The sequence below is a fragment of the Myodes glareolus genome, chromosome 3, assembly GCF_982192425.1.
Source record: "Myodes glareolus chromosome 3, mMyoGla1.1, whole genome shotgun sequence".
Classification (NCBI taxonomy): Eukaryota; Metazoa; Chordata; class Mammalia; order Rodentia; family Cricetidae; genus Myodes; species Myodes glareolus.
The window spans coordinates 27,830,731-27,851,481 of record NC_142028.1 but is presented as its reverse complement, the minus strand read 5'-3'; the positions used below and the strand labels follow the sequence as shown (position 1 = coordinate 27,851,481).

General features: G+C 44.7%; 1 protein-coding gene across 1 annotated transcript in view; it reads left to right on the top strand.

The window, feature by feature from the left end:
- Positions 1–8,377: 8,377 nt before the first annotated feature.
- C1rl (complement C1r subcomponent like) overlaps positions 8,378–20,751 on the top strand; it is a 20,771-nt gene continuing 8,397 nt past the window's right edge. Inside the window, 3 exon segments of the mRNA XM_087904259.1 lie at positions 8,378–8,408; positions 8,411–8,456; positions 8,990–9,218. Of these exon segments, the coding sequence (XP_087760385.1) occupies positions 8,378–8,408; positions 8,411–8,456; positions 8,990–9,218 (306 nt within the window).

Below are 20,751 nucleotides of genomic sequence, written 5' to 3'. Positions count from 1 at the left end.
AAGGCTCTGTATTACCTTGTGATAGAGGACCTGGCAGACCCATATAGAATCGAATACGTGTTATGTATATGGGACAAAGCCTACTCCTGTTTATATCTTGAAGCTGTATGAATAATGAAGTCAATTCTGTATCATCTGGTTTAAATTCAGCAGTTGCAATATGTAAGACAACTCCTTTTGCATATTGTGAATCAGTAACTATATTAAGAGGTTATTTAAAATCCCATAGAACCATGAGAATAGCATATAATTCTGCCTTTTGGACAGAATAATATCTTCCCTTTGCACTAAAATTCCTATAGGAGAAATTCTGGAAGGCAATATAACTAAAATGCAATTAAGATTTGGGTTCACCCTATCTACATGTGCCTCCTGTAATTTTTCTTCAACAACAATCAATTCCTTCAGCTGTTAATTCTCTGGGGCTATTTAAGTCCTTGCTACCATCTAAGGTTTTGTTTAAATGACCTATTAAATCATTAAATCATTAAATTGATTAAATCATTAAATCCCAACAGCTGGTTGTAGATTAGAAATGTCTCCGAACAATCTTTGAAAGTCATTAAAGGTCTGCAACCAGTCTCTCCTGACTTGTGGCTTTTGTGTCCTAATTTTCTGAAAACTTATTCTATAACCTAGGTAATTGACAAAATCTTCTCTCTGTATTTTTTCAGGAGCAATTTGTAATCCCCATTTTGACAAGACTTTCTTTACTTCTTCAAACATTCTTTCTAAAATATCTATGTTTAAGTCAGATAACAAAATGTCATCAGGTAATGATAAATTATAGATTTAGGAAATTTTTTATGTATTATTACTTACAAAGTACTGGCACAATGTGGGTTTATTGAGCATTCCCTGTGGGAGGATAGTCTATTGATATCTTCTAGTAGGCTGAGAATTATTATAAGTAGACACTCTGATGATAATTTTTTTCTCTGTCCTTTTCTTGTAAAGGCATAGTGAAGAAACAATATTTCAAATCAATAAGTATGAGAGGCCACCCTTTTGGTAATAGAGAAGGCAGAGGAATTCCAGGTTATAGAGGGCTCATAGGTTGAATTACCTTGTTGACAGCTCTTAGATCTGTCACCATTCTCCATTTACCAGATTTCCTTTTAACAACAAGTGTAGTGAGGAGCTGCAGGCAATCCTGCTTTTCATCCAGCCTGGCTCCCGCACGGAAAACTTAGCCCCGGAAATAACAACACACAAATTGTTCCATATGTAACATGAGGGCCGGCCTGTTGGGGTATCTATCCCACCCGGTACCCCACAACCAGCATGCCCCAAAGAGAAAATCACACACAGAACTCCATAAGGTTGTAAACTGATTGGTCCATTAGGTCAGGCTTCTTATTAGTCTTTGTAACTTATATTAATCCATTATCATTATCTATGTTAGCCACATGGCTCAGTACCTTTCTCAGCATAGTAGCTCACAAGTTGCCTCTCCAGTGGTCTGGGCAGGAATGGCAGAGGGAGCTTCCTCCTCCCTAGCCTTCTTCTATTCTCATTGCCCCGCTTCTACTTCCTGTCTGGTTGACCCGCCTATACTTCCTGCCTGGCCAATCAGCATTTTATTAAAATACATGATTGACAGAATACAGACAATTCTCCCGCACCAAGCAAGTACAGGAGAATCCCAAGGGCTGGTTGATTCTTCAATATGGTGAGCATTTAGTTGCTCCTGTACCAGTTGTTCTAAAACCTGCAGTTTGTCTTCTGTTAATGACCACTGTTTAACCCATATTGGTTTCTCAGTTACCCATTTTAAATGTAGGCCCATTGGTACCTCTGAAGGTCTGCTAGTTGTTTTGTATTCTTGTACAGCCTGAATGGCTGGTGATCTTTATGTATAGTACCTTATAATAGTCTTCCCAGAATTATGAGACTTTAGGACTACAGGAATGTTAATCTGGGTATTCCATTGCTACAGCAGGTCACAACTCCATAAATCCACTGCAATATTAGCCACATATGGCCTCAGCTTTCTTCTCTATCCTTCTGGCCCTATGCATTAAACCCATGTTGTGTTTTTGGTTTTTTTTTGTTTTTTGTTTGTTTGTTTGTTTTTGTTTTTGTTTGTTTGTTTGTTTGTTTTACTTGAGATAGGGTTCCAGTTCCTAATAATTGACTATCTGCCTCTTGAAGAGGCCAATTTGGATGCCAAGATTCTGGAGTAATGATACTCATGTCCACACTTGTGTCTATCAAACCCACAATTACAATGCCATTTAGACAAACTCTTAGCTTTGCTCTTTGATCATTTATAGAAGTCTGCCAGAATATACATTTCCTATTGGAATTTTTGACTTATCCTCCATGTTTATTCCATCATCTAGAATAATATGGTTTTTTACAGAAGGCTCTAGATTTTTAATTTTCCTAGTGAGACAAGTCCTCCACAGTGACTGGGAAAGACTGGACCACTTTTGACTTGGGGGCCTGCAAGAGGCTCCCCAAGGAGTTTCCCAATTGTATTGGGTTACCTAGTCTGTCTTTTGTTGATCTGCATTCATTGGTTCAGTGTCAGCCTTTGCCATACCTTCTACATATACCTGAAAGCTGAGTCCTCCTGGTCTTGTCATTCCCAGAGGAGACATTATTCCTAGGAATTCCTTGTCTGCAATCCCTTTGAAGATGTCCTATTCTACCACAATTAAAACATTTGGCATTTTGATGTCTCCTCATTCCTTTGGAAGTTGCTTATCCTACCCAAGATTCAGTATTATAGTCAAATGTCTCAGTGTTCATTGTATGCAGGATACATTCATTCATTGGTGCTGATCTTACCTTTAAAGGCCCAAGTATCTTTTTGCATTCTAAGTTGGCATTTTCAAAAGCCAGAGATTCAATAAGTACTCGCCTGTTAGGTCTGTTACTCCTATTTGTACAGCCTTACTTAGTCTTTGTAAAAAGTTACTAAAGGATTCTCTCTGGCCCTGTTTAACCCTGACATATGATTCAATCATTTTCCTAGTTCTTAAATCCTGTCCCAAGCATTTAAGGCTGCTTTGTGGCATAGGGACAAGATTTGTTCATCATAAAGAGCTTGAACCTGTGGGGAAGCATATGTGCCCTCACCAAGAATTTGACCTTGGGAAGTCTCAAGTCCTTTTGCTTTTCCCTGTTGTTCTAAACTTTTAGCTTCTTCTCTGAAATAGCATTTAAACATCTGTTGAGGCCCATCATCCAGGACTGCTGAAACTAACTGAAGCCAGTCGTGTGGCATGACTTTAATGCTAGAAGTCCATGTCTTTACCATCTCCCTAATAAATGCAGAATGCAAGTTGTAAGTTACAATTGCTTGCTTTATTTCTTTTAGATCATTCATTCCTATAGGTATCCATTTACCTTCTTTGGATCCTTTTGGGCCTTTAGAACTTGATGCTTTTTCAGAGTAGATTACTGGGTAGGAAGCTAAAACCCTGGGTAAGCCATCTCTGACAGGTACTGGTGATGTTAAATCCTGTCCTTGTACCTTCTTTACCTGTTCATCGGCTCCAATAATTTCCTCAATCATTTCAAATCTTTTTACTACTGTTTTTTGTAAAGCCTGAATCTTCTGGTCTGTATATATTTCTAGTGATTTCATTGAGGCACCTAGCCTCTGGTCCTCATTCTGAACATGTGATTCCAAGGTCTGAAGTTTTTCCTTTAAAGATAACACCTCATCCTTGGACATTATTTGGATAGCATGCGGATTGCCTTTCAGGAGAGATACTCTATCTGCTAATATATCATAACTTTTTAACAAATTTTGATTGTCAAATTCAACAGAATGAATTCTTTCAGATAATTTCTCAGTATCCTTTGACATGAATTGAATTTTATCTGTCAAATTAATGTTACCCTTTTCAATAGTATTAATTTTTTCAGGTAACTTTTGATTTTTGATGGTATTAATCCTGTCAGCTAGCTATTCATTATTAGTCTGTCAAGACTGTATCATTTATAAAAGTGCCTCATTCTTGGCTCTGTCATCAAACCAATTTTTAAGGATATAATATGAAGAAAAAACTGAGTCCCAATATCCAATAAATGAATGTATCACCATAACCATATAAGCCTTGAAAAATACAATCCATAGTATTAGCAAAAAGTTACTAAAGTTTCAATGATAATGTTGTCTGCAATTGTATAACTTTCAAGTTTATTGATTTATTAATTACCTTTTATGAAATCTGGTAAATTGTTTTAGGTGCAATAATCTTTTTGTTCAGCAGGTGTCGTGGTTGCAGAGTCATAACTAGAGGTGCAACCTGGTGCCACGAACAGTCCTGAGAAGCTTTGGTTTCCCAGCCTTGGTGCTGGTTAAATACTGAGAAATATGATTTGCTTGAAAAATTAAAAGCAATTAAATCAATTCCGTACATGGAGCAAGAAGCCCAGAACCCAGGAGCCAGAGTACAAATTGGAAGTCATGAAAGTCACCATGTGGCAGGGAATGTGGCAGTGGGGGCGGGGGATGGGGGGTGTATGCAGTTGGCGGGGGTTTTACAAAAAACTACTTGGTAGGAATAATCAAGTCAAGTGGGTGGGGGTGGGAGACTTTCTGGGCTTTGGGCCATTTAGGCCTTTAAGCCGATTCACCCAGTAGGTGTGGAGTTGGATTCCACGTGGGGTGCCAGATGAAGAAGGACGCTTAAAAGAAATCCCACACTAGCTCGGAATTGAGTATAATAGAGGGTTATTTATTTAGGGGTAGACTCACAGATCACAATCCTCTGCTGGAACAGGAAACAGCAACCGAATCCCACAGCCAGAAAAGACCAGATCAGCGCTTTACAGAGGCATAGACAGTGTAAGAGACCACGCCCAAGTGGCTGGTAACTTAAAGGCTACTGGCTGTAGGAGTTCCTACAGCAGAGGTTACTGTGAGCTAACTGAGACCTTGCACACAAAAGGAGGTGAAAAGGCTCTGGCGATGAAGGAAAGTGAAATTCAGGAAGCAGAGCTAGCTCATCTCACGCTGACCCCTCCCCACAGATCCAGTGCCCACGCTGACTTATTATCTTTCCCACTCCCAGCCGTGGCCAAGTGTTACCATTCCACACAGGGTCAGCTATGAAAAGTCTGTGCCTGTGTTGGTGCCATGATTATTCAGGCAGATACCTCTGCTTCTCTAGGCCTGGCTGGAAACTACCGTGTAATCGCTGCATTCCTGTCTCTGCCGGCTGGAGAGAAGGCTCCAGAGCAGGGAAAGTGGTGATGAAGGCAGGGCAGGGACGTGACTGCTCATTCCCAGACCACAGGGGGCTGTGGTCACCAGCTACACACACAACCATCAATCCCAAGTCCCTGGGGGCTTCCTCCCCTTTACCTAAACACAAACTTTAGCCATAACATCCAGGTGAGAAGAAAGTGGACCCTCATATCCAAAGGTAGATTCCCCTCCCAGGGACCAGTATATGCTGGGCCTGGACTCCTGTTTCTTTCCCTTCTGGGCTCCCTGAGTCTTTCCAAGCAGCCTCCACCCAATCCTTCAACTCCTGTCCATGTAGGATGAGTATCCATTCTGATTTTTCTCAGAATTTCTTCTGTTTTAAAAGTGAAAGCTCCCTATTCCAGGAAATCCCTCCATCCCATTTAAATCATAACATTGTGTTGCAAAATACCCCTTAATGTGGGACTCTCTCTCTCTCTCTCTCTTTCTCTCTCTCTCTCTCTCTCGTGGTTTGGCGAGACAGGGTTTCTCTAACTTTGGAGCCTATCCTGGAACTAGCTCTTGTAGACCAGGCTGGTCTCGAATCCACAGAGATCCGCCTGCCTCTGCCTCCTGAGTGCTGAGATTAAAGGTGTGCGCCACCACCACCTAGCTAAGAGTCTTCTTTTAAAGCTTTTCTCTTCTCCAAAAAGATCTCCTAGGACAGCCTTTCTGAGGTGCTAGCCTGGGCACTCAGGTCCCTGCCTCTCTTAATGAATGAGCAGAAGTTTGGGAACAGAGTACAGACTGGACCCTGTAGACCATCAAGGATGAAAGGACAAGGTCAGCTATGAAGGATTCCTCTTCTCGGTTGAGCTGTTTTCTTCCTTGCAGATTTGTCGTGGGCCAAAATGACTGCCCACCTTGTGCAGATGAGCCACCTCGGGCCTCCCAGGAGCTCTGTGTGACCCTAATAGCTAGAGGGGGAAACAGGCTTCAGTAGTCCCCGGGAGCCCAGCTAGAGGGGCCCACTCCTCCAAAGATGGCTACAGACCAGGTACATGCCTATAATCCCGGCACTCATGAGGCTAAGAAACCACAGCTAGCCTGAGCTACAAATTGAGCTCTATCTCAAACCAAACAAGCAGAAATAAGTTGGTGAGGTAGTTCAGTAGTAAGGTACTTGCTTAGCATGTGGAAGGCCCTGGATTCTATCCCAGCCATGAAGGGGGAATCATCTCCAGGTGTGTGAGAGGTTGGGACATGGCACACGTTCACTTCTCAAAGTTGTGTCTAGGAAACTGGGGACCCTGATCTTCACCCCCTGTCTATTCCCTCGCAAGTGTGGACTACAGCTCTCCAGGCTTTTAAGTATGTAGAAACCAGAGAACCTGTAATGTAAGTGGGCTTTCTGTCTATGTGTTATTTTCATTGGTTAATAAAGAGACTGCCTTGGCCCTTTGATAGGACAGAAAATTAGGTAGGCAGAGTAAACAGAACAGAATGCTGGGAAGAAGGGAAGTGAGGCAGACGCCATGGAGCCAGCCACCAGGTCAGACATGCTGAGTCTTTCCCGCTAAGCCACCACCTCGTGGTGCTACACAGATTATTAGAAATGGGTTAATCAAAAAGTGAGAGTTAGTCAGTAACTAACTCTCTAGAGATAATGGGCCAGGCAGTGTTTAAATGAATATAATTTGTGTGTTGTTATTTCTGGGGCTAAGCTAGCCATGTGGGAGCCGGGCAGGATGAAAAGCAGGCCTGCCTGCAGCTCCGCACTACAAACCTGAACATATTTATCTTAGATACTGTTCTATTACTGGGAAGAGACACCAAGGCCAACGCAGCCTATAGAAGAAACCATTTAATTGGGGGCTCACTTACAGTTTCAAAGGGTTAATCCATTGTATCATGGAGTGGCTCTGGAGAAGTATCTGAGATTTCACATCTGATCCACAAGGTGTAGGCAGAGAGAGATCAAGACTGGGCTGGCTGGGAGATCAAGCATTCAAATATGTGAGCCTAGGGGCTTCATCCTCAGCCTGTAGGGACCATCCCCAGCCTACAGGAACCATCCCCAGCCTATAGCAATCATCCCCACCCTACGAGGATGATCTCCATTCAAACCACCACAATACTCCCTTGGTTTACAACATGTTGCTTTTGTGAGAAGCCGGATAACCACATACTGGATGGAAGAAGCAACTGGCTCTAGATTGCAATCCTTTCTGCATGCCTGCTTCCTCCAAGGACAGGACAAGCCACCTCCACCTGTGCATCCCAGCCTTCTCACACTCACCAAGCCATGAGTGAGTTGTCTTCGTTGGTGGGTGTGGGGAGAAATCCTCTACTCAAACCATGCCTCCTGATATTGGCCTCAAAGCTTGAGTTACCAACTGAGTCCCTAGGTATCCAGAGATCCCTGGGCTGGACCACAGTCCCTGCTCTGCCAGACAAGAAGCCTCCAGATGCGGTTGGAATTCAAATGACTACACGAACTCACCCACTCTTGACCAAGAAAGAGAGGAAAAGAAGTTCATGGGTCACAAACTTCAAGTTCTCCAAGAGGCAGACTGGTCATATAAATTAGGAGGAAAGAGGTATTAACCCATTAAAGGCAGCAGTTGGAGTCATAAGAAACATCATCCTTGCCGTGATACACACATGTGGTAAAATACGACAGAAGAGCTGCCTCTAATTCCAGTACTCCAGAGGCTACGGCAGCAGGATTGCCATGAGTTTTGGGGCCAGTCTGGACTACATGAGTTCCATGGCAACCTGGGCTGTAAATTGAGACCCTGTTTCAAAAACACAAACAAGATTTATGTGTGTGGGGGGGGGGGGAGGTGCACACCTGTAGTCCTAGAGCTGGAGAGAAGGCAGAAGGAACAGGAGTTGGAGAACAGTCTCCACTACATAGCAAGTTTGAGACCAGCCTGGGTTATATAAGACTCTCTCTCAACACGCCCCTCCGCCACACACACACCCCCAAAAAAAACCTCCAAGAGTCAAGGGTCAACTCTCTCTCACCCTGCCCTGTCCCCAGCATGGTTTTGACAATTTCTCCTTTCAGTTCCGGTGAGAGCTATTCCTTAGCCTGACAGCAGGTGGCACTCATCCCAGGATTTCTTAAGTCATTTCCAGTAACTTCTGCCTTCTCCCCAAAGGCCCTCCTCTAGCCCCACCTTCTACTGCCTGGCCTGGGCCAAGCACTCCAGTCGGTGCCAGATGTCAGGTTCCAGAGGCCTGGTCCCAGGACTGGAAACCACCTGTGGAGCTCTCCCTCCACAAGCTGCTTGGGCAAGATGTGAGTTTGCCCATAAAGGGCTCTGGAGGAGGAAAAGGGCAGGGAGAGAGGGAGGCAGGACACAGGGTTGTATATGTACACACACACACACACACACACACACACACACACACACACACACACACGATGGCGATGGGGGAGGGTTGGGAACGACCTAGAGGGAACTGAATTTTGCCTGAAAGTGGTTCAATGCCCTGAGCCAGGAGTCATGTTTAAATGCCCCCTAATTTATACTCCCGGATGGGATTAGGCCTGACTGAGGCAGGAGACTACCTGGCTTTGATGAGACTCACAGGGGAAAAGGAGCAATGTCTTCCCAGGTTAGAAACCCCAGGTCTTGGAGGTCAGACTGTATAGGAACCTAGGTAGGAATCTACACAGGCTCGGGTGAGGAAAGTGGCATCAGGAAGTGCCCACGCCCTGGGGCTTGGGACACAGCTCTCTCGACCCCTTACCCTCACTTACTACAACCCAATATTTCCGTATCCTCTGGTAGAATGTGACCTCACCTTGTCTCCCCTACTCACTCACAGGTGCTGGCTACTCCTTTGGGGAATCCTCCATACTTGTCCTACACAGGCCTCTGTACTCTTGGCCCAGCAGCTACCACAGCAAGTGACGTCCCCAGGATACCCAGAGCCGTATCTCAAAGGCCAGGAGAGCCACACTGATATCGAGGCTTCAGAGGGGTTTGCCGTGAGGCTGGTCTTCCAGGACTTTGATCTGGAGCCATCCCCAGATTGTGAAGGGGACTCTGTCACAGTGAGCCGGGCAAGGGACTTTGGGGCGGGGAGTAGCCTCCCATGGGCAGTCGGATGTTACTCTACCCTGAATCACCCATCAAGAGAAAGAATTAAGTGTCCGAGTTAGAGGTCCCGGGAACTCGCTAACCTGGGAAGCAACAGCCTGTCCACTCAGTACAGAACCTCCCACTACCTTCTCCATCCCTGGCAACCCGCTGAGACCCACCAAGCAAGAGAAGGCTGCAGGGCAGGCCCTGGGTTTTGAGGACTTACAAAGGGGCACACAAATATTGCTGGTCTGGGATCTCATGCTCTCGATGTGTTTATTGTTGAATGCCTGCTCTACTGAATCAGGAAACTGGGCATAATTAATGGCAAATGATTTAAGCATCAAGTGAAGACCAAGTTCACTTGGGAGAAGATGTCATAGAATTTCAGCAAGGGCACTATTCAAAATAAGAGTATTTTTAAGTCATAGCTTATATTATCTTTTGGGTTAAATTTTATTTATGTCAAATTAAGACATGCATATAATTTTTAAAAGTCAGAAATCATAAACAGATTTAGTGGTTTGAGGTCATTATTCCAGAACTTAAAAGACTGGGGCAGGAAAATCAAAAGTTCAAGGCCTTCCAACTACAGGGCAAGTTCAAAGCCAGCCTAGGCTATATAGGGAGACTGTGTCTCGAAAACAAAACAATAAGTTACCCAGGCTAGCTTTGAACTCACAATCCTCCTGCCTCAGCTTTCTGAGTGCTTTGGTTATAAATCTGATAAAAGATTTTTTCCCCCCAAAGAGTTAGGAATACAGCTCATTGGTAGATTTTCAAGATCCTAGATCCAATTCCTTGTGTAGAGAAAGGAGCGGGAGAGAGGGCATAAAAAAAATCAGAGTTCTTCAAGGAGTGCAACGAGAAAGAGTGGTCTCAGGCTACCCCAGGGGCAGCCATTGTCAGCCCAGCTGTCTCCACTGGTGCTTACCTTCACACGTTCAGTTGCTATGCTTGTCCTGTTCCACAGCTGTGAGTGTTTGTTTTATTCTCATTCCTCTCTAAACTTCCACTTAGAGAAGGTGGGTACTGGCTCCAGCCGTAAGACCTTCACCACACACAGTCACCCCCCCCCTTCCCATTTTCTTATTTTATCAATTTAAGAAAACCAAGATTTATCATCCATACTATTAGGACTTTGAACCTGCAGACTGAGCACATGGTATATGGCAATCACATGCCTTTCTTTTCCAGCTCGTGAGTTTCCCGGGAGTCATTCTCCAATAACTTCCTTAAAGAAGGTGTGTTAAGTTCCAGATGGCCTAAGCAGCATAGTTCTACCCTCACTGTGGACAGACAGTTTATCTGGGTGTATTACCCCAGATCTGAAGTCATTTCTCTTCCAGAATTTTGATGACATTGTCTTCTATCTCTAGAAATGTTTAAAAATCTGAAGCTATCATCACTCTCAATCTTTCATTTTTCTATCTAGAATTTTGTAACTATTTTCCTTATTCTAGTGTTCTGAACTTCCATTTCATGGGCCATGATACAGATGACTCTTCTCTCATTGTGTGGGGCTGATCTGATCCCTTAGTTCCGGGAACATTCTTGCTTTATTTATTTAATAATTCATAGATGAATGCTTCCTTTCTTGTTCTTTTAAATTGTGTGTGTGCACACATGTGTATGTGTGTGTGCGTGTGTGTGCATGCACATGTGCCTGTGTGTACATGTGCAGGCAGGTGCCAGAGGAGGCCAAAAGAGGCCTTGAGATCCCTGGGCTGGAGCCGCAGGTGGTTGTGAGGCACCAGTCTGCTGTGCTCCAGCTGTCGTGGGCTGTGGGCTGACTCTCTAGTTTGGTTCTCTGTTCTGTTCTGTTTTCTAGCTCTGTCTTTTTGCTCCACTTTCTAGGATATTTTTGTCTTTCTTTTCTGTGGTGCTCAGAATCGACCCAGGGTCTCACGCGAACTGAGAGACCCTCTGACACTGAACTTCGCTTTCAGCCCCGACTTCCTCATCTATATTATAGTCTAACTGTTTAGTTGGTAGTTTCTTCATGAGGGCTCATTCTTTCTAAATATGAGGTTCTTATCATGCGTGTGCAATATCTACTTGTTCCCCTCTCCTGAGGGTCGGTTTTAAATGTTTCCTGTTTTCTGCATTATCACTGTTCTACCCAGTGTCTCTTTTCACTGTCTGTGTGCCTCTGCCTCGGCTTTTTACCTGAGAGACTTCTTTCTTTCTTTCTTTCTTTCTTTCTTTCTTTCTTTCTTTCTTTCTTTCTTTTTTTTTGCTTTTTTATTTATTTATTTATTTATTAAAAATTTCCACCTCCTCCCCGCCTCCCTTTTCCCTCTCCCTCCTCACCTCCCCCTCCCCACCTTCCCCTCCCTCTCTAGTCCTAAGAGCAGTCAGGGTTCCCTGCCCTGTGGGAAGTCCAAGGTCCTCCCCTCTCCATCCAAGTCTATAAAGGTGAGCATCCAAACAAACCAGGCTCCCACAAAGTCAGTCCATGCAGCAGAATAAAAATCCAGTGCCATTGTCCTTGGCTCCTCAGTCAGCCTTCATTGCCAGTCACGTTCAGAGTGTCCATTTTGATCACATGCTCCAACACTCCCAGTCCAGCTGGCCTTGGTGAGCTCCCATTAGATCAGTCCCACTGTCTTAGTGGGTGGACGCACCCCTCATGATCCTGACTTCCTTGCTCATGTTCTCCCTCCTTCTGCTCCTCATTTCAATGTTGGGATCTAAGTCCAGTGCTCCGATGTGGGTCTCTGTCTCTATCTCCATCCATCGCCAGATAAAGATTCTATGGTGATATGCAAAATGTACATCAGTGTGGCTATGGGACAAGGCCAGTTCAGGCACCCTCTCCTCTGCTGCCCAAGGAACAATCTGGGGATCTCTCCTTGAACCTGGGAACCCCTCTAGAGACAAGTCCCTAGCAAACCCTAAAATGGCTCCCTTAATTAAGTTATTTATTTCCCTGCTCCGATATCCGCCCTTCCTCCATCCCACGCATCCCATTCCCCCAAGCTTTCCCAAATCCTCCCCTTTTCCCCTCTCTCTACCCATCTCCCCTTACATCCACTCCCCAACCCCCCACCCCGTGCACCCAAGTTTTGCCTGAAAATCTTGTCTACTTCCAATATCCAGGAGGATAACTATATGATTTTCTTTAGGTTCACCTTCTTATTTAGCTTCTCTAGAATCACAAATTATAGGCTTGAAGTCCTTAAATTATGGCTAGAATCCACTTATGAGTGAGTACATACCATATTCCTCTTTTTGGGTCTGGTATACCTCACTCAGTAAAGCGTTTTCTCTTTCCATCCATTTGCATGCAAAATTCAAGATGTCATTGTTTTTTACTGCTGAGTAAAACTCTAATGTGTATATGTTCCACACCTTCTTTAACCATTCTTCTATTGAGAGGCACCTAGGTTGTTTCGAGGTTCTGGCTATTACAAATAGTGCTGCTATGAACATAGTTGAACAAATGCTTTTGTAGTATGATAGGGCATCTCTTGGGTATATTCCCAAGAGTGGAATTGCTGGGTCCTGAGGTAGGTTGACTCCCAGTTTCCTGAGAAACCGCCACACTGATTTCAATGTCTAGTAATATTTGTCTGACCATTTTTATTTAAGATTAAAACATGAAGCTGTTGATTTAAAGTCCTATGTGAACAGTTTGAAAATGGTATCTCAGTCCATCTCTGCTGCTGTAACATATTGCCATAGACTGGGTCATTTTTTTTGAGGGTTGGGGGGGGAGTTGAGACAGGGTTTCTCTGTAGCTTTTGGAGGCTGTCCTGGAACCAGCTCTTGTAGACCAGGCTGACCTCAAACTCAGAGATCCACCTGCCTCTGCCTCCCAAGTGCTGGGATTAAAGGAGTGCGCCACCACCACCCCGCTTAGACTGGGTCATTTATACGCTGTAGGAGTCCACTTTGTTCATGGTCTGGAGACCGGGGACTCCAAGAGCACGGAAATGGTGAGGAGAGAGCTTCATGCTGTCATAACATGGGGGATGGCAAGCAAGCATGCAAGAGATGAGGAAAAATAGAACCTAACTCATCCTTTCATTGGAAACATACTTCTACAATAAGTAATCCACCCCCACAATAGAGGCACAAATACATTAACAGCCTCTTAAGAGACCCACCTCTTGACACTATCACTTTGAAACAGCCAGATCAATAGGGTGAGCTAGAGGTGTCTCAGGAGCCTCCCGAAGGTCAGTTTGCAGATGTCTTTTGTTTGGGGCAGTAACTTTCCCCAGCGAGGTCCGCTCCAGTTTCCTGCTCTGGTCTCCCCAATATTCTGGAAACAAGCTGGGACCAGGGATCAAGGAGTAGGGTGCCTCTTAGTGGTCTGCAGGCCTTCGCTTTATTCCTCTGTTCTTGACACTGGCCTTTGCCACCTCTGTGTTGGTTTCCACGTTTTCGAATTCGGTTCTCCACTCCACCACCTGTATCCTACGTTGCACCTGTCATTAGCCGTCATCTCCTCTTACTTTTTCTGTCCTTGACTGTGCATGCCATTGTACATCCTTGGTGTCATATTAATGGGGTCTGAAATAGGAAGGAACCAAACACCTGGCAATGCAAGCACTGGGTCCAGTGCTAAGTCCTTGGGTCAGCGGCAGCACTAACCCAGCTCTAACTCAGGGCTTCTCACATACTGGGCAAGAGATTTACCACTGAGCAAAATCCTCAGCCATTAAACACATGCATTTATGGCTTCTGATTTAACTGGTCATGACCGTATTCAACTCGCCCTGTGTCTGTTGGGCACTGAGCCCAGTTCATCTTTAATCATGGAGAGTTTTAATCCTAGGCTAACTCTTTCCTTTTCATTGAAGAGCTCAAGTTCTCCCTCCTTTCTGCTTCCAGAGAAAGTCTCTCTCTCTCTCTCTCTCTCTCTCTCTCTCTCTCTCTCTCTCTCTCTCACACACACACACACACACACACACACACACACACATACACACACACACACAGAGAGAGAGAGAGAGACAGACAGACAGACAAACAGACAGACAGAAAGTTCCATGTCCCACAGTGAGTTGATAAGGAGTGAAATCTAGATTTATTCAGCATCTACGGCTCTCAGTTATATGTTGATGCTACATTACTAGTTAGAAGCCTGAATAATTTCATTTATCAGACATTTCATCAGAAGAGATTAAAAAAAAAGGAAACTGGAGGGTTAGCCAGGCATAATGGTGCATGCCTATAATCTCAGTTCTTGGGAGGTAGAGGCAAGAGAATCGGGAATTCATGGCCAACGTCCGCTATCCAGCAAGTTTGAGGCTAGCATGTGCCACATGAAATTCTGATTCAAAAGTAACACAGAAAAAAAATAAAAATGACTGGGAGACGCTTGGAGGGTAAAGTACTCGCTGCATAAACAGGAGTCAGATCCCCGTCACCCACGCCAAAGGCAGGCATGGCAGCACATGGCTGCAACCCCAGTGCTAGATGGGGTGTGGCAGAGACAGGTGCACCTCAGGGCTCACTGACCAGCCGACCTAGCTGAAGCGACTGGCTCCAGGTTCCGTGAAAGACCCTGTTCCAGAAAACAAGGTGAAGAACAAAAAGGATCTGGTATTGACCTCAGACCTCTACACATGTACTCATGGATGTGTGCACCCCCCTCTACAACCCCCCCAACACACACACACATGCAGAGAGAGAACACAAAAATATGAATGGATAGGGGAAGGGGAGTGACTAGGAAGGGATGGGAAGACAAGGAAAGGCATGAAGAGAAGGAGAAGGAGGAGAGGGTTTATACTCAAGTCAATCAGCTGAGATGTTTCCTAGACCAAGTGCTCTCTGCCTCCTAAATGTGGGGAGTTCTATTCATTGATGTTGAGAGATCAGTTGTGGGCAGATCTGAGCAAGACATTTAGGGCGACCGAGAAATGTTTTCCTGCCAACTTCTTCTCGGTGATGCGACCATAGAGCGTCAGGCTGGATGAAGTCGTAGAGAATGAGAGAATGGAGAACTAGCAAGATGCTAGGAGAAGCCTAGTGTGGTAGATCAGCTGAGGAAGAAATTGTCACAAATTCAATGTAAGCCTGGGCTACATACTGGGTTCCAGGTCAGCCTGGGCTCCATCATGGAACTCTGCCTAAAACAAAACAGCCAAGAATGGGCCAGGTGTGGCCATATGCATCTGTGACACCATCACTCAGAAGACTGAGACAGGGGGATCACAAGTCTTAGGTTAGTCTTACAGTGTCAAAGCAAAAAAAGAGGACGGGGAAGAAAAGGGCCGGAGGAGACAGCAGAGGCATCATCCAAGAAATGTGGGTTAATACAGAGTTGGAGGCCACTGCAGGCTGTGTACGGAGACCCTATCTCCAAAACCTTGAGTGTGTGACACTTGCTCGGAATACACAAGACCTGGATTCCATTGCAAGCCCTGTCAATGTAGGGAAAACTTCACAAAGTTTGGCAAGATCATCCGGTCTCCAGTACACCCACATTGTGTGTATTTTATGTCCTTGGGTTCCCACACACTGTAAGGATTTCATGTAGAGTGGATAGAACAAGAGGAAGGGTTCTCAAGAGGAAACTAGAAAGGGCCTGAAGCCCAGGGTGTCTTCATAGAGGGTCTTTGCTTTACAGATGTTGGTTATAGAAAGTTACTCAGAAAGGTGGAAGGAGGTAGGTTGGTACTTAATGTGTGTATACTCTGATTCAAAATGCTGGAGCTAAAGCCACTGTGATGAGTATTTTGTTGGTGGGGTTTTCCCATCCCAGAAGCTGCTTCACAACCACTCAGAGTCTTAATATTAATTATAAATGCTCGACCAGTAGCTCAGGCTTATTATTAACTAGCTCTTACAGCTTAAATTAACTCATTTCTATTAATCTGTGTATTGCCACGTGCCTCCTGGATTTACCCATCCTCCAGCATGTCTTGCTCCCTCTGTGTCTCCTGGAAGCTCCACTGACTTCCGCCCTTCTTCCTAGCATTTCCATTTTGGCTGTCCCTCTTATACTTCCTGCCTGGCTGCTGGCCAATCAGTTCTTTATTAACCAATGAGAGTAATATAAACTCACAGTGGACAGGATTATTCCACAGCAACTGTTGTAGGGATCTACCAGAGAAGACTACTCAGACGTGGGTTTAAACCAATAGAAAGTTTATTAGCCAGTCGGAGGTTACAGTGAGTGTTTGGGATCCCAGTGTACTTCTGAGTCTTTCTTAGGGTGAGCTTGCAAAAAGAAAAAGAAAAGAAGGAAGGAAGGAAGGAAGGAAGGAAGGAAGGAAGGAAGGAAGGAAGGAAAAGAAAAGAAAAGAAAAGAAAAGATCCTGGGTTAATGTACTTTAGTTAACAAGAGCAGTTAGCCAGAAGTGGAACTACAGAAGCCAAAAAGCAAGGTTAGTACATTAGAGAATTTCGCAGGACAATGGGCTTTGATGGATTAGGTCTTTGTTTTTGTTTTAGTAGGTGGTGCTGTCTACATGCTGAGTTTGACGGCCTGAATGGTACTTTCATTGTAGAGTCAGTTGTGCTAAGTTCTGGGGCCTACAAAGGTCTGGGGCCCTGTTACATTCCCCACTGCCCTTAGTGAATGAGTCAAATCATGAACTCATTCTGCTCTAAATAGGCATAGTTGGTCCTAATGACCACTAATTGTACTGAACTGATACATAATTGGCCATATTGTTTAAGATGCAGGACCCCACTGTTAATCCAATCAGAAAGAGAATTAGAGGCCAAGCCAGTGCTGATGGTAGAGTAGTTAGCCATCAAAACCAAGAGAACAAGACACTGGTATCAGTTATGGGATTTATATCTTTGAAATTTTTGAGGCTTTTGTCCAGTTCTGGCAAGACTACTTTAATCACTCCTGATCGATTAGCATAGAAACAACAGGCTTCTCCTAAAGTCACACACAGTCCCCCTTGTCTCTTGAGAAGAAAGTCTGAACCTCTCTGGTTCCATAGGACTACTTCTCCAAGGGAATCCAACTGTTGTTTTAATTCAGAAATGTAGTGATATCTCATTTGTATTTTAATAAATAAAGCCTGCCTGAAGATCAGAGAGTAAAACAGTCCCACTGGTCAGCCTTACAGACCAGGCAGTGGTGACACACACCTTTATCCACTCTAGTTTGCCATAGAAACCAGGTGGTAGTGGTGCACACCTTTAATTCTAGCCCTAGAAAGGATTATAAAATGGGATGAGACAGCTCTCAGGCACAGTCTCATTCTGAGATTCCTGGAGGCAGGATTACCATTTCGGATTGAGATAGAGATAAGAGCCAGTGACTGGCTGTTTTGCTTTTCTGATCTTCGAGTTGAACCCTAATATCCATCTCTGGATTTTTCTTAATCATGTTACACAGAAATAGGTTCTGGTCTAGTAAGGGACAGTTTAAACCTATCCCTAGAGTCCCTTCCTGTGGCATAAAGTCTGATTCCCTACGTTTTCCCTGTTTACCAAAGACCAGAATCTTTTTAAAGGAATTTTCCAGGAAGACTATGTTTCACAACCCCAAGTTTTGCAATGGAAACTCCCTTTTCTTTGACAGCTGGGGAGCCCGGCTGCAGGGCATGCATAGAATTGCAAACTCTGGATTCCAATCTTAAAAGATAAACTCCCACATCCTTTTGTTTTTGTTTTTGTTTTGTTTTGTTTTTCAGTGCAACCAAACATTTAAAGTGGGCATCAGTGAACAAGGGTCAAGATGAATACGGGTTGCTGGTGTGTGGTCATTTTCTAATGCCTTCCATGCAGCTGTCTTCCTCAGTTCCCAGTTCAGGCCTGAGGGCAGTGGGCATTGGACCATGACCCTCTATTCATACAAAAATAAGACTCAGAGAGGAATGAAGGGGCAGGGAGTGGAAGAGCCTGGTACCTCGCGAAACCTTGATTGGGATGGGTCCATAGTCTGGAGACAGTTCATCTGGCAGCAGCCACAGCAGCCATGGCTGTAACTTCCACTTTCTTGCCCAGAGCGAGGTGGATCCATAGTGTAATGACAGCTACTGCTCACAGCAATAGGAGCGGAGAGAGTCACCATGTAGCATCCTTTCGAAGCTGGTTCCAGCATCCCTTGGCTATCTGCATGACCCAGACAATATCACCAGATTCAAACAAGGAGAAACTGGTGGTGAACTCAGGCCAGCTGGGTCCTTTGGGTAGTCCAGTGGATAGTATTTACGGAGAACCGGAGAGCCTTGACCTGAGAACGGGATGGTTAGAGAGTCTGCCGACTGCTGACCTCTGAGCCTGGGAAGCAGTCGCAGAGGTCTTTCAAGTATAATCTCATAGTGGGGGAGCCCTTCCTTATATATGGGATGCAGCAGGCCCAAAGCAAAGGAAAGGGAAGGAGGTCTATGCTCCCCGCCTTCCCTGGACTCTAGTGAGAGTTTTGTTAGAGTTTCTTTTAACATCCTGTTTATTCTTTTACTCTGCCCAGAACTCCGAGGTCTATATGTACAATCAAGTTCCCAATCCATACCTAAGGTTCTAGCTGTGAAAGTCTGACCACTGTTGGACCCCATTTCTAGGGGTAGGCCAAATCAGGGAACCAGTTCTGGAGGAGCCTTTAAGCTACTACTTTGAGCAGTTCCAGTCTGGGTGGGGAAAGTTTCTACTCACCTGGAAAAGGTATCTGTAAAAACCAACAAGTCCTTGTATCCTTCCCTGGCAGGCTGGCTCTCAAAGAAGTCAGTTTTCCCAGAGTTCCCCAGGATGTTGGCTTCTCATTCAGACCCCTTCCTGCATAGGCTGTTTGGTTTGTTTTTGTTTTCATTTTTGTTTTGTTTTTGGTTTTTTACCTGAGCCCAAACCTGGCATCTAGCTGAGATATCCCAAGCCAGGATGTCCAGTCTAGGTATAATATATCTTGGTCTGAGCAACTCAGAAAGTACTGTGGATCCCGGTGAAGGACCAGAGTCCTCCCAGTTGTTTCTGGGAGAATGAGCTTTCGCTCTGGTGTCCTCCATCAAACTGTGGGTTCCAGCTGTTCGTTTTTTATGTCCTCTATCTCCTCTTAGTTGTACCATGCAGGCTTAGGCAGCACTGGATTGGGGTATGTCACCAGAATATCAATAGATCCCACTGCCTTAGAGCCACCTGCTAGGCAGCCAGGTCAACAGCCCAGTTACTCTCACCTCAGGGGTGTCATCTTTTTGATGTCATAGGCAGTGGATGATATCAGCTTATAGGGGAATTCAAATAACCCCCATGATGATTTTCTCTTTATGTTTAAAGTCCTTTCCCCAGTGGTGAGAAGCCGCCTTTCTCTACAGATCATACTGTGGGCATGCACAGTAGTAAAAGCATAACAAATGCCCGTGTATACAGCCACGGACTTTCCTTTTTGCCATCTGAGAGCCTGGGCCAGATTAAGGACTCAGCGCCTCACTTGGTGCTGGTGTATAGAGGCCTTGCTGTTTCCGCAAACTCTGGCACCCACAGGTGGCAATACCGAGCCTCACCCAGGAACTCTCCAACCTGTCTCTTAGTCTTTGGAGTTAGAATCTGAAGGATGGCAGTAATCCCACTCTGAGAGAGGCTCTATTTGCCTCCCTTCAGCTGGTAGCCAAGACAGGGAGCCTCTGATGCACAGTTGGGCTTTCTTAGCTGACGTTCTGTAGCCCATGGTGATGTTCTGTACCTCTTGCAGCAGTTTCTCAGTGGCCCTTTTATAATCTATTCTGGTTTTAGAGGCTAGGAGGGGGTCATCTCCATATTCTAAGAAGATGGCCCTAAGAAACCTCTGACAGAAGGGCAGGGGATCAGTATTTAGTGGCTCATCAAACAGCGTTGGAGAATTTTTATATCCTTGGGGCAACCTGGCCCAGGTAAACTGCGCACTGTAACCTCTTTCTGGTTCTGTCCATTTGAAAGTAATAATGACTGACTCCCCTCTGCCAGTGGAAGGCTGAAGAATACATTTTTCAGGTCCCAGACAGTGAGCACCTGTCTCTCTGGAAGAATTGTACTCATGAGAATCAGAGGTCCTGGGTATTTTCACAGGCAGGAGAGGTCTATTCCAGAATGACAGGCAGGTCACCAGGATGCCTGCCTTTCCAAGTTAGACAATATGGACCACAATTTCCCTTTTTGTTTCCAGGGTCATTGAGTATTGTTTAATCTGGATAAAGGTAGCTAAACTGGTTAGTTGAACAAGTATAGGAATTTTGTGTTGGGTCGGTCCTGGGGAGTTAGTTTCTGCCCATATCCCCAGGAATTTTGTTGCAAATATGAGATAGTCCAACTGTATATTTTAATGAGGGGCAAAACTTTCAGCTAGGAGATAGTCTTCCAGCAGAGGGCAAGACACCAGAATGTTGCTGTGTAAGTCTTACTGTGTGTTGTCATAAGAGAAGGTGACGGTGGCTTTCAGTTTATGAAAAAGTTTTGTCTCTCAACCAGTGTTTTGCTGTTTAACATCTTTTGAGCTACCTCTAGTAACTGGGACCTATTTATACCTTTAGATTTTTAAAACTTTTATCATTTTTTTCTACTATTTAGGCATGCCTGGGTGATAAAGGAAATCTTTTTAGCAGTTGTCTTTATTGT